Source organism: Ambystoma mexicanum, chromosome 6q (genome assembly GCF_040938575.1).
Source record: "Ambystoma mexicanum isolate Mex_15411 chromosome 6q, UKY_AmexF1_1, whole genome shotgun sequence".
Taxonomy (NCBI): Eukaryota; Metazoa; Chordata; class Amphibia; order Caudata; family Ambystomatidae; genus Ambystoma; species Ambystoma mexicanum.
Window position 1 is genome coordinate 1,414,610,562 of NC_090937.1, and position 14,140 is coordinate 1,414,624,701.

Genomic DNA, 14,140 nt, shown 5'->3' on the forward strand with positions numbered 1-14,140 from the left:
ACATGCACAGCAGCAGTTCAATTAGGGAACACTGTGGGTCAGACTCATACATGCAAACCAGATACATTATAGTCAGACTGTGGATTGGGACCAGACAGTCCCAGCCCACTTTCTGGGAACCCACACACGTGGTATGCACTAGCCCGCGAAAAGCAAGGCTTTCCGGGGGTAAGTGCATGACCCTAAAAGGATTTTCCTGACCTAGCAGGACAGGAAGAAGGCCTGTTAGGGAGAATTTTCAGTTTAGAGCTAATTCCTCCCACCTTAGAGATGCCCAGCTTTTTTCCTGAACTTTGGGACTTTGAACTTTTAAATTCTGTGTGTTTTCTGTGTTTGTTTCTTTTGGTTATGGAGTCTGACAAACTCCATAGGCATCATCTTTTACAAAGTGTCACACAGCACCTTCAGTGCAGTGGCACAGGGAAGTCTTTCAGATGTTCCCAAGGTTGAAATACCTTCTCTCTTGGACTACTGTTTCCCAGAGCAGTGAAGTGAATTTGACTTTGCTTCCAATTGTAACTTTCTAGAACCAGCACACTATGTTACAATAGGCTGCAGGAGATGTTGCTTAGTATCCCCTTTGTCTAGTTTCTCATGCAACCATTTTAGGTTACCCTTTCCTCACTGAATGGCTGGTGGCAGTGGTTTCATTTTAACTACCATGGTGTGCATTTACCGCGGGCTGAGTTTGCAGCTGCAGTAAAGCACCCAAGGGTGCCATTATTTTCAAAATGGCCCGGTCGTCTTTTTTCACCATTTCGTTATGGAAAGGTCCTTCTTGAGATTTACTCTGCGCCCCAAACGATGTTTGGTCCCTTTGTTCATTTTGCCTTTGCCGGGATTCACAAGTGAAGCCCACCTCTGGGCTCCAGGTTGTCTGGTGGGGGCGGGAAGCGAGGGAAGTGCCTGAAACGTCATGTGCTTAGTCTCCTAGGAGGCAGAAATGAACACTGATGTGATTGGCCGGCTGGCTGTCCGGCAAAGACCTCCACCCTGCTGGGTGACTGACCGCTAGGTTGGAATGAATCGTAGAAACCTGCATAAAAAGGTGAGGCTTTTTGGCTCGGAAGGCAGAATCGACCACTGGACGAAATAATCCAAAGAAGAACTTGAAAAGGATGCCTGCTGCAACTCCTGGACCATTGGTTTGCCCGGTGAAGCCCTGCTGCTACACTGAAACTCCAAATTCATATTGACAGAGAAGCCCCTGCAAGGACGACTTCTCCCTTTGAGTAGGTGGGACCAATCAACTCCAAAGTAAGCCACCTGGACATCCTCTCGGAGCTGGTTGAAATTTGCTGCTGGAACCGAATAATCAGGGAGAGGAACACCAGATTGTGTGCGTCGCTTTTAAGCTGGCCAAGAGCTCCAGGAAAATCCTGCGGACTCCCAGGAAGTAGGACTGACCGAGCCTGAGCCCCCTCAACAGAGTGAGGGACCCCAGATGCAAGGAAAACCCATCTCGTCAGCCAGGAACTGCAGTGTTGCTAATTGCGGTAGACTCTAGGAGCTGAAACACTGAAGTGCCACTTGTTTGAAGATTGCCGGTTGCGAGCGGTGTCCGTTCCATTGTAGTGCAGGAGTCCCCAGACATCCTCCCTCTTGTCCCGACGACTGAGGCCCAGGAACACCAGGACCTGCAGAGCTGCACAGGAACAGAAGTCATCCACTGCACGTATCTTCAACCTAAAAGGTACTGTAAAGTCTGAGAGAACTTACCTCTTGTTGTGCCACCTTACTTGTCCTCGTTGGACGATTGTCTCGGTTGGCCCTGTAGGGTTCCTACCAGCTTCTTTACCTCACAAGCCTAATCAGCTTGTGGCCGCGCTTTGATTTATTCTATTCCATCAAGACTTCTAAAACATTGTGCAAGACTTACTTACCTGCAAGAAGTGCTTCAGTTCACCTGGACTTCTGCTAATTTAAGATTGGCTGGCCTGGCTCCCTGACTGACTGCTCTCCTCTGCTTAGGCGTTGTGTCTTCCTTCCCAGCAAGGGGTAAACTGACTTTGCATTGGGGGTTATTTTGAAAGTACTTACCTGCTTAAGAATAATTGTGTGAATACTTGTCTATTCTGAAACCTCTTTTCTTTGACACTCCTCTCAAGCATATTCTAAATGTAACAGTGATATATTAATGCCCCCAGCACCCTAACTATTGAAGTCACCTGAGGGTTTAGGTAGTGTGTGGGCCATCCCAAATGGGTATTTGCTGATTTAAAAAACTAAGTGTGTATTTTGAAGTATATTTGTGTGTTGCTTTATGTTGCCCCCTTATGAACAAGGCTTACTCTGTTAAATTAATAAGGTTTTAATCAAGAAACCTTGTGTGTAAGAGTTGATTTCAATACGTGTCACTGTGAATCTCTGTGCAACTCCCCCACAGCTCACATTGAACCCTCTTGAGATCAGACTGGCTCCTCAACACACCACCAACCTGTGTAGTGCAGACCTATACCAAAGGTTGGGTTCCTATTGCCAGGATGTCAGGGTTGCTGTAGTGCACCCAAAAAGTACTGCATACAATCTTGCCTAACAGTCAGGACAAGGTGAAAAAAAAAAAAGCAAAAGTGCGGGGGCCCATAGAATATGGAGGGAAGGTTGATTTAACAGAAAACTTTCCCAAAATCTACATGGCTATGTGGATGACCTATGCAGCCCCTCCGCCCCCCAAAAACAGTATCACGCCACGACCATACTCTGCACGTTGGACATCATAAGGTGGTGTGGAGCAGTCTGCGCCATCAAATTAAGGACAACAGTAGGAAGACTCCAAGTAGCAAGCATGGCCAATTCCATTCTATGCTGGCAGCATCAAGGCAATCTGGGTATAGAACTCAGTCTGGGTGTTAGGGAACAGGACTTAGTCCTCGACTAACCCAGAAGGGACAGTCTCCAGAATTTCCCAAGCATGGAGATCATATAGTCCTTTCTGATAGTATTTTCCAATCACATTTCAAACTCACTGGATTCCAACACTGCATAAAACTCAAGCTGGGTGCCATTCCAGTCAAGCATGCTATGAGGAATGCTTCTTCACATTTACATGACCAGCTAATGAAACAGCTCATTCAACTAAATGAAAGTGTAATTGAAGATCTATGAATCATTGGAATGGCTGGCCCCCACTGTCCTGGTCCATAAGGACGACAGACGCCCTAAGGCTTGGTGTCAACCTCTGGAGACTCAACAAACATCTTGGTGGATTGCCAGTGCCTCCCTAACACCAGATAGATGAATAACAATGTGCAAGGCATCAATGTTTTCTCCAAACTGGACCTGTGCTTCACATAGATCAGATCAAATTGGCACCCGACATCAAGGCACAGACATCCTTCAAACATTGTGGGGAATATCAGTTCACAAGGATGCCATTTAGTTTAGCATTAACAGCCTCAGTGTTACAACACTCCATCGACCACCTGCTCCTCTCCCCCCCGCCCTCCCTCCATCTTAAACATGCAATTCACTTCAAGGTTCATCTCATTCGCCCCAGACCTCACTGCACTACTCTTGCACAGATATCTGGCATCCTCAAAGACAAGAGTCTCACTTTAAAGCAAGACCAACATGAATTTTAAGGTCACTTTCTTTTTTACGTCACTTTCTGAGCAAGAGTCGGACCAAACTCCAACCTCGCCAAATCTATTTGAGAGCTTTTATCCTGCCTTTGGTTGTGAGAGTTGTAGGCCAGATTTTTTAAAAGGTTTTGAGAGTCTGGTGGAGCCACTGCAGCATCTACTTACACAGAAGATAAACATTGGAGAAAAAGGAAATTCTCTTTGAAGCAGCCAGACGAGAGATTACAAACAGTCCCCACAGTCACCCCTTCTCCCACAGCAAACAAGACATTGGGCCTCATTAGAAGTATGGTGGAAAGGCAACAATGGTGCTGGTAGCGCTACCGGCACCTTTGCTACCGTACCGCCATATCACATGCTGTGCTTGCTGGTGCCTGACAGCCCGCCAGGTCTGACCTGGCGGGCAGTGCAGCACCCCCAAGTACAGCGTGTCGGATGCACCGGCACTGGTGTAAACGGTGCTGGTGCATCCGACGTTCCCATTCCCATTCCCATTGAACCCTATGGGGCTCAACTGGGAATGGGGAAGTACCAGGCCCGGAACCCACGAAAGGGCAATTGTGGGGTCCGGCTGGGCCGGAATAGCCCGGTAATTGCCCATTCGCAGGTGCCGGACACGGATGCGAGTGTGGAGGTAGCCTTGCCAGTCTTACCGGCAAGGCTACCTCCAACCTCGTAATGAGGCCCATTGTTTTGGTTAATGCCAGCAGCAAAGGACATGGGACTGTTGTATCAGTGAGATGTAGAACTCGTTCATATTAGCCTATATTATTAAGAGGACTCAGGCCTGCTGAAGTTAACTACTCCGAGAGAGGAGTGTCTTTGCATGGGGAAGGAAGGGGAAACATTCAGGCAGTTCATCTGAGGAGTCCTCTTCCCTCTCAAAATGAATCAATTCACTAGTGCAAGTACTAGCACAGGGAGTTGGGGAGCGTCACCTACATCTTGCATTGCTTATCACACATATGCTCCTGTTTGCAAGAGTAAAACTATGAGTTGGCCCACTACCTGGAAGACCTTTATTCCATTTAAGACAGACTTTCTCTGAACCCTCTGCCAGGCATCCTAGATTGAATATGCAAAGGAGAGGTAGCCTCCATGACAGAAGATTCTGGGTAGGGCCTTTCAGAAGAAGTATGGACTGAACAGGAGCAGGCCGATGTCATCCTACAAAAGTAAAAGTGGTGAAAAAGGGATGGCCCACTCATTGCTTGATCCCAGAGATGCTCCTCCTCAACAATGGTAGAGCACAGGAACTCTTTGGTCCGTCTCAAATGGGATATCAAGTAATGCGTAGGGCAAAGGCCCTTATTCAAAGACACTTATTGAAGGGTGAGATGCAGAACATATAGTAATTGGTGCCACTAGAACTTCAGGTGGCCTGGTGTTCATCTTCAAGTAGACTGCTGGGTAAGGGAGTGTTCCAGCTGTGCCAACAATGAAGTCATGAAGACATGAAGACATGTATGGCATCCCTCCTTCCCCTGACTGTTCGCAAGGGCTCCTGGATCATGATATCACTAGATGCTGCAGGCCCTTTGGACACTAACCTGCAGATTTAATTTTGCACAAGTGGTCATGGATTATTTTTCAAGTGGTCAGTGTTTGGGAAATATCACTTTTGGCATCTTTCCCTCCATGGTTTCTATAGACCCCGTAATTTTTCTATTTTTTTTTCAACCCGTTCCTACTTTGAGGGGGAAGTAAAGCCTTTGGCTTCACTCCCCGTGCATTTTGCCAATTTACTGTGGGAAAACTGATCAATCATTCAGACTATCCATACTGGTAAAATAGGTTTCCCTTTTTATCTTTTTTCTTTTTGTACCTTTTTAACATTGCACATAGCATCTTACAATGCAGTGCAACGGGAGGAAGGATAGCTCAGAGGAAACGTGGTTGTCTTGGAAGCAAGACAACGTGGTACAGCACAGGTTTGAATCCCGATCACATGCATAGAAACCACTTGCTGGTATTAAGCAAGTTCTAAATTAACAAGAAAATAAAACAAATGGGGATACCTTTGTTATCACCCTAGCCTTTTACACTTCAGTTGTTGGTTACTTTTATATGTAGGATAACCAGACAAACAGTCGCCAGACCTTCAAGGGCAGCCTATGCCAACCGCATCACTGTCCCGCACACACGCAGAGTGCGTGGAGGAGGCACCAGCTTCCCTACTATGGCGGCAACCTTGTGGAACAACCTCCCTGCTCAGATTAGATCAATCGACTCACACACGGCCTTCCGCAAGGCCCTAAAAACCAACCTCTTCATCCAAGACCCCGTCATTCTAGGTATGCACTTCTACTGTATCACCTTGTATAGGAGAATATCTGTGTTGCCTCCTGCTACCTAGACTAAACTGTTAGTAACCAACTGTAACGTCCCAAGTGTATCCTATGTATCCATGCAAATGCACCTAAGCGAATGCATTTATATATATATACCATGTGGGGCCGCTTACTGTAACCCTCAAGCAAGCCTTCTTAAAGTCTCCTTACAGCGCCTCATTGCCTGCGGGCTGTAGTGCGCTTTACAAATGCTAAAATAAATACAAATGCTAAATAAATAAATATGTGCCTAAAGAAAAGCTGGTGGGAGCAATTATATTTTTACAATTGTGGAGTTATTTGTAGTGTGCACATTTGTGTTTACTGGCTACTGAACTTGGCTAGTGCCCTAAAGTGGCCACACCATGGAATTTGTGCTTGTTCTTTGGCACTATTCTTCCCGTCTGGTCAGGAAATCCGATTCCAAGTGATCCAACCGCAGCTGATTTTGCCGTGGCCGGAAAGTTCGCATGAGAAAGGTGCGAACTACCAAAGGTTTGCACTTTTCTCATGCAAACACACTTACATACTACGGGGTCTGCAGGGGTTTCCCCCGCAACCCCCACTCACTATACCACACACTATAGTGAGAGGGGGTTGCGGGTGACAGCCCTCGAGCCCCTGTTTTTTTTGCGGGTGTGCTGCAGGGGTGTCCCCCGCAACACCCCGTTCACTATACCACACAGTATAGTGAGCAGGGTGTTGCGGGGACACCCCTGCAATCTTTTTTTTACTTACCTGCAATGCTACCAGCAAAGGTTTGAACTTTTGGTGTTGGAACCTTTGGTGGTAGCATTTTTTGGTCGCATTATACGGTCGGACCTTTTTTTCAGTCCGATCGTACAATACCAGGAAATCTCATAAGGTCAAGCACTTGCCCGGAAAGGCTGCTCCTTATGCGGGCTAGTGCTGACTTTGTGTGTGGCCCACAAAGTGGGTGGCACTGTCTGGTCCCACTCCACATCTGTGGTGCCAGAGTCTCTGGGTGTGGGACATGAGTGAAACCAACAGTTTTCCGTGATTGGACAACTACTGGCTGTTTGAATGGTGCAGATCCCTACCACTGGTGGGCTTGGACTTGCTTCCAGGCTGGATTTTGGATAAGCGGACTCCCCCTGCAGCCACCGCTTCAGATCAGTGCTGGAACCAAGAATCCCTTCTAGAGAAACAACTGACTGAAGATCCGAAGAAGGTTCCTGTGTCTGGCTAGTGAAGCCTGGTTGGACTAGCTGATCTGTGAAGGCACTGTGCGGGCCTTCCAACCCCTGGACTAGTGGAACCAACCAGTCTCCAAGTGTTCCTGAGGATCCAGCTGTCCAGAGTCTACAGAAGTGTCCCTGAAACACCCAGGGGACTGTTCAGCGATCTAGTGGGCTACCGTGGTAGAACAGTCGCCGTACTGCATTTGCGCCTGGTACTTTGGTGGTCGCCAGCTTGCGGTATAAATCACCTTCCTGCCAAATGTCAGCCTCCCAGCCACAAGGGATCCTATCCTTGAAGGAATTGAAGGAATTCCACAACCGCTACTGTAAGGAGATAAGCAGTCAGCTATGTGTGTTGGTCGTCACTAGAACTCACCTTCCCCTGTCCTGTGAAGTGTCCTGAAGAGGGCTGCATCAGTGAATTTTGCATTTCTCCATCACCCAGGGTTGCATTCTGCTCCTGGACGTGACTGGAAAAATCCTTGCATCCACAGCTACTGGGCACCTCTCCCCAAAACCAACAGCAGGAAATACAACCTCCAATAGCAACGCCAAGTCAACCCATCAAGTCATCTGGGAAAATCAGAATCCGGGAGTAAGAAAGCACAAAGCAATTATCTCTCTCCCCCCCCCCGTCCTTCATAGGCTAACATTAAGAACAAGTCTCTTAGTAACCTGCCATTCCATTCCACTGCCTTTTGGTCATCGAACCTGTGTAGTACCATCTGAAAGAGAAGAACATTTAACTTGCCTAGTAGCTTTGTTGCATCTCTTATGAACAATCACAAATACAAGTAATTTACCTGCTACATATAGATTTTGGCGAAAGGCAGTGTGCTTCCCGTGACTTTTGGGCACAAGGTTCCATTCCTCTTAGGGATTGGACTGCTGAAGTTAGGAAAGAGTGTGGAAGTACAGTACTTCCCAAAGATTTTTAGAAAGTTCTTGGGGCGGCTGTCTGCACAGAGGATGGCAGGATATGGAATGGCTAAACATCTGTACCACAAGCTAACACCTCTGCCTGTTGCTTCAACCAGTTTGATCGCCATGCTTCCCCAGATCAACCTCCTGGTTCACATGATCTGGAAGCTGAAACTCCCCACAGAAGGAAGGCAATTCTACCTCTGAAGCGGGGATGGCTCCAGTGCGTTACGAGTGCAGGAAAATAAGAGGGAAACACGCACTAAGAAGGTTCTTTGCAGAACCTCTAAACTTCAAGGTCTGCCAGTACCCTACAGGCGCATGGAGGGAATTGGCTATTATTGTGTGCACCCCGAACCCCCATCTTTTCTGTTCAGTATTGTCATGCACCCTGCCTACTTTGAGTGTTGCTTTAGGTTATCCTCCCTGCTAGCTCCCAGTTTCAGATAATTTCATCTCACAAGGTTATGTGATCCCAGAGGAAGATTTGTCCCGTTTCTGTCTGTGATCTTCACTACCTGTTTTACTTGGTCTCTTCTGCACAAGGGCGTCTTATTGCTGTAATCTGTTCTTGGATTCTAGCCTGTCCCCCCCACCCCCTATCCAAGTGTTCCAAGTGAGTTCACTTTGGGGATGGAGGCTAGCTGAAGCCAATAAAAGCAGACTTTATCCTCCCTTGAGTGTGGCTTCTGTCACCTTTATCATCTGGATAGTCAAAATGCTAAATAACTGACTGTTGCACAAGTCGACAAAAAAGGTGGTTGGGGTTTCGGTGAAGACAAGAACAATGAGTATAGGAAGGAGTCATACACTGCAAAGACTGAATTGCACAGGTGCGCCATAGACACTCGATATCTACAAGGGTTAATGTTTAGGTCTAGGTTTTTGTACACGGTTGGGAATGTTAGGCACATGACAGAATGCAAAATCATACAAAGCAGGTGTCCAAAACCTGCATCGTGAAAGAGGTTGTCCAGGTGTAAAGCTAAAATTGGATAAAACTTTGTAAAAAGAAACAAAAAACCATGTTAAGACACTCACAAGGTAGGTGCAGATCCATTGTCTGCAAGGATGAGTCTTGGATGTTGCTGAACGGTAATGGGGGAGCTGGAACCCGAACTTGCTGAAGACATACTAGGAGGGCGAATTTCAGATAGGTAGTCCGGGGCAGAGTCAACGTGCAGTGGTAACTGGTTAATGTGGATGTCATCTGTGACTGGAGAGTCCATGATGCCACACGTGAGAATATGTGAAAGGCTGCAGTCATCGCATGTACACCTGCTCGAAAAGGGAACACAGAATCACAGCCTTCTCACACTTTATATGCAAAGCCAAAAATAAAAAACCTCAAATATAAAAAGGGATAGGTATTTTAGACAACAAAACATTTTACATGTTCAAATGATTTACAGTATGCAAAGAAGGCTCAACTGTAATCATTCTGGTTACCCCCAAAACATAACACGCTGAGCACACTTAAAATAAAAGGAAATTACATATACTATAGAGACCGCATCAAGCCCAGGATCCAGGGCCTGTTGCCCCTCTGGCCCGACTCCTCCGAACCCCCCCCCCCTGCCCCCACCCCCGACTCCCATCCCAACACAGCCCTTCCCATGCTCCACTCTTCCATCTCTGATACTCTTGATGTTCTTGCCCTGGTCATGAAGATCTGCTTGAAGCCCAAAGCCAAGTGCAACTCCTGGTATGCCTAACCTCGTCACTCTTAAACGCAAGTGCAGGGTGGCTGAGAGGAAATGGCTAGCTTTTTGCGCATCCTCTAACAAACTGTCCTGCCGCCTGCGCCAAAGGTAATACTGCTCTCTGTCTGCACCAAAAAGAGCCCATTTCTAAGACTGTATCTCTGCGGCATCTAACAACTCGGCCAAACTCTTCACAATCTGAAAAGAGCTTGCCAATCCTGCTGCAGTCCCTACCTCTTCTGTCCCCTCCCAGGCCCTCTGCACGGCCCTGGCTTCTCATTTCAGCACTAACACTCAGGACATCCTGTCCACTCTCTCGTCCTGTCGTCCTCCTCCCTCTACTCTCTCCTCTACCTCCGGCACCCCTGTGGCCACCTCTCCTCCCTCTTTCTCATCCTTATCTGTTCTTCCCCAACAAGGTTTCTAGACAAGCCGATCTATGAAGCCTTGTCAAAACAGGTTCTTCCCTGTTCTTTCAAAACCATCAAGGACCACAGTGACCACCTTGCTCCTGCCCTGGCTATCTTCTGCAACCACTCCTTCGCCACTGGTGCCTTCCCCTTCACCCCCGGAAGCAGCTGACCCCTCCTGCCCATCTATCGCCCGATCTCCATCACTCATCTCCTTGGCAGACTCCTGGAAAAGCTGGCAATCTCCCAGCTTAATCTTCACACTGTAATCTCTCCTCTGTCCTCATCTTACTCAATCTCTCTTCTGCCTTAGACATGGTCAACAATGCCATCCTGCATAATCGTCTCTGTGATAACCTGGGCATCACTGATCAGACCCGGGCCTGGCTGACCTCTCCGATTGACCCTCCCAAGTCCAACTTGGGTCCTTCCTTTCCTCTATCTCACTCTCTACCTGTGGTGTTCCCCAGGGTCTAACCTCACTTCCTGGAAGTTCAACTAATACCCGGCACCTCTCGCCCACTGCATTGACGCTCTCTGCTCCAACTCAGTGCTATGCGGATGACACTTTCAGGCTCCCCTCTGCCACCTCTTCTCTCATCCCCGACTGTCTGCTATCCCGGAGTGGTGTGCCGCCAACGATCTCTGACTTAATGCCAGTAAGACAAGATTCTCCTCATCAGCACACCTGCACCCTCCTTTCCTGTCACTCTCTGGCCAGCTCCCTTGGCCCTCTTACTGCTCCCACCAGTGAGGCTAAGAACCTCGGGGGCATCTTCGACTCCAAGCTCTCCTTTTCTCCTCCAACCTCCTCAAAGGTATTGTTCCTTCCCTCTCCTTCCCCCAGAAGCTCAATGTCAGGGTCTCTCTAGGCTGGACTACTGCAACAGCCTCTTTCTAAATCTGCCTGCTTCTACTCTCCGCCCTCTGCAACTCATCCAGAACAGGACTGTGAGACTTGTCCTTGGCCTTAAGCCCAAGGATCGCATCTCTCCAGCACTGAAATCTCTGCATTTGCTCCCAGTGGTTACAAGGATTAAGTTCAAGACCCTCTACATTGTCCACAAGGCTTTCTGGGGCCTGGGTCCTCAATACCACCAACTCCTGCTTTGTAAATACCTTCCTACTCAAGCTCTTCGCTCCTCCACCTCCAACTCCCACAGGGTCAGTCGCTTCTCCAAACGACGAGTTGGTGGTAGATCTCTTTCTTTGGGTGGGGCCTCCCTCTGGAACAGCCTCTCTGAAACTTTAGGAGAACCATCTCAAGTTCCGGAAGCACCTCAAGACCTTCCTCTTTGCTTCTGCCTTCTCCCTTCCTCTCCCCTGCCGATTTCCTGTCCGATACTGCACTGTTCACCTGGCTACCCTCTGATTTCGGGCCCAGTTGCACACCCGCACTGCCTCCTGGCAACCCTTGCACTCGGGTCTGTATCTGTAACCCTACAGTCCCCCTACCTGCACTTTTGGGCAGCTGCTGCCTGCACTTACCCTTGCACCTGCCACCTACTGACCGCACTTCTTGTTATTGGTCCATGTACAGCACCTCCCACTCCCCTTTCCCCTAGCACTTTTCCCCTCCCCTGCACTCGCATGCTCTCAATGTCACTTGGCCTAGCAAGATCGTTCTCTGTCCTCCCTCTGTACCCATTCCTTGCCATGTCGCACCTTGAAACACTTGTGTATAGGCACCTTACAAATGCCATATCATACGTCATAAGAAATAATCTGTTCAGAAGGCGGAGAGCTTTTAACAGAAGTATTTTTTTAAATTAACAAAAAGCATGCATCCTATTACCATCAACACCAATTCTGCATTTTAGTGACAGTAAAATGTAACATTCTAATTCCTTTAACTGCTAAAGAAGCATGAATAACAAGAGCTCACCTTCTCCTATAGTTACAGTTGGGACAGTCTGGCATGCTCAGGCGAGTTGACAACATGTGCCTCATTGTGTCTGTGAAGTTGTTCTCCCCAGTAAGTGCTTTCTTGCTGTTTAACTAAAAAAGTACACAAATACATTTTGCACCAGATTTATTGGACTACAGCTTCAATGCAAGTAAAAGGCACTGCCAACTGGGACTTGGTGATGAAAACCAATAGAGGCAGACTTTACAGCAATGCATTAACCTAAAATCATTGTCAAGATATGAACAGTAGTGATTCTGTGACCAAAATCCATCAGATTTAAGGACTGAGAAAAGTCAGGCATGAATGCACCCGAGCGACTAAACTTGCTCAGAGCAAAATTCCAATATGACTACACGCCATATCTCCTTAACTGGCCCTCTAGAGGACAGTTGCTCCAGATCGATTATAAAACCTCACCGTTTCTATTTCATTCCGATGCATTTATTCCAAAGGCAAGATGAATGATCCACTCATGCAGAATACTACACATACCTTGTATTACATTTTGAAGGTAGGAGGTATGACATTTCTACTTTTTGATCAACATATTTTAGCAGTCACACGGTTCTTTGCATTTCTCAAACATTAGAATAAAGAAGGTCTGTGTTTAATATATTTTCACATATCTTGTGTGTTAATGTGGATTCATAGAATCTGGGATGGTGGACAGATTGTAGGAGGCCATCCTAGTTATAGTGAACAGGGTAGCTGAGAGGTTAGCCAAAACACAATCAAGGTAGCAGTGGAGAGGAGACAAGGCTATTCTCAGGAGTGCGTCAGTGGGGTCATGGGTTCACAATGAGTACAGATTGAAGCACAATAATTCAATTTAGACAGTTAACTACAGACCTACAATATTTATTCAAGGCCCAAAATGCACACTAAATTGAAACAAGCAGGTGATAATATTACACAAATCTTCATTCGGCTGCTCTTCTACGCAGTTGTTGGGTAGGCGCTAGCGCCTTAGTGCACCCCACAAGCGCTTTACAATTAGGCAAGACTCCTCTAAGCACTATAGCACTGAGAAAACTTCTTTCATGCAAAAATAATCACACGTGTGGCCAGCCACTAAATGAAAATAGTATTTAAATATAAGGTGCAAATAACTATTTAATTGATTACATTTGTAAAACTCTTAAATTGTAGTTAGTCTCTCAAGTCATGGTGAATGCAGCCTGTGCTAAAAATAGAAAACAGGCATTACATCACCGAGGATAAGGATGGCAGAGAGCACGAGGTAACTAAGCAGCTGTTGGATGTCTGTCAAAAGCCCATGTATACTAAGAATAGGAGGGTACATATTCAATGCACGGCACAGAATTATGAAATCAGGTTTAAAAAAGATTGTAGGACCGCATACACATATGAGTAAGATGAGTGGAGTATGAATGAAAATTAGTTATAAAAAGGTTTGTAAAAATCTGCATGGCTGCAGTGTGTGTCTATGTAAGATATTAAAGTAGCATGGCTGCCAGGAATTGCTGATGAAGAAAGGAAGACTTTGCAGAATCCCTTAAAAGGTAAGGGGGGCAGTTTTGGATGAGCTACGCCAATATCCAGTAACCAAGTTGAACAGTATATAAGGCCCCTGCTTTGCAGGAGCTTGCAGCAGTTAGGGGGACAGAACAGACCGTTGAGGAGCAGAGTTCTTTGCTCCTATCCTAATTTTCTGTAAAGATTAAAGTTTGTTAACCTTGCAAGATAAAGACTCTTGGCCTTCATTCCATAGAGGGGTGCATTAATTCTGGTGTGAGCGTGATTAGGGGTACCCCAATATATTTAAGGGGGTACCCCTGTAAATTGGGCTACCTTTCACAGTGTAGTTGGCTCAAACACAGATCTGTAGAAACGGCTACAGGAATCAGCTCATTATCCAAGACTCTGCCTGGAAGGAAGTCCAAGCCCACACATGGTAAGGATCTGAACCATTCAAACAGCCAGCAGTGGGTCCAATCAGGCAACACTGGTGGTTTCACTCACGCCACACCTAGATTTCCAGGCACCACGGATGTGGAATGGGACCAGACAGTCCCACATCCTTCCTGGGCACCACTAGCCTGCAAAAGCAGCAGCGTTCTTGG

At 47.0% G+C, this 14,140-nt stretch overlaps 1 protein-coding gene across 5 annotated transcripts in view; it reads right to left on the reverse strand.

Moving 5' to 3' along the window:
- The window catches only part of FAM193A (family with sequence similarity 193 member A), a 974,920-nt gene that overhangs the window by 657,559 nt on the left and 303,221 nt on the right, over positions 1–14,140 (reverse strand). For all 5 annotated transcript variants that reach the window (XM_069632109.1, XM_069632106.1, XM_069632108.1 and 2 more), the window contains 2 exons: positions 12,033–12,145; positions 9,076–9,312 (listed from right to left, as the gene is read on the reverse strand). In XM_069632109.1, the coding sequence (XP_069488210.1) occupies positions 9,076–9,312; positions 12,033–12,145 (350 nt within the window). The remainder of the gene's footprint in view (positions 1–9,075; positions 9,313–12,032; positions 12,146–14,140) is intronic.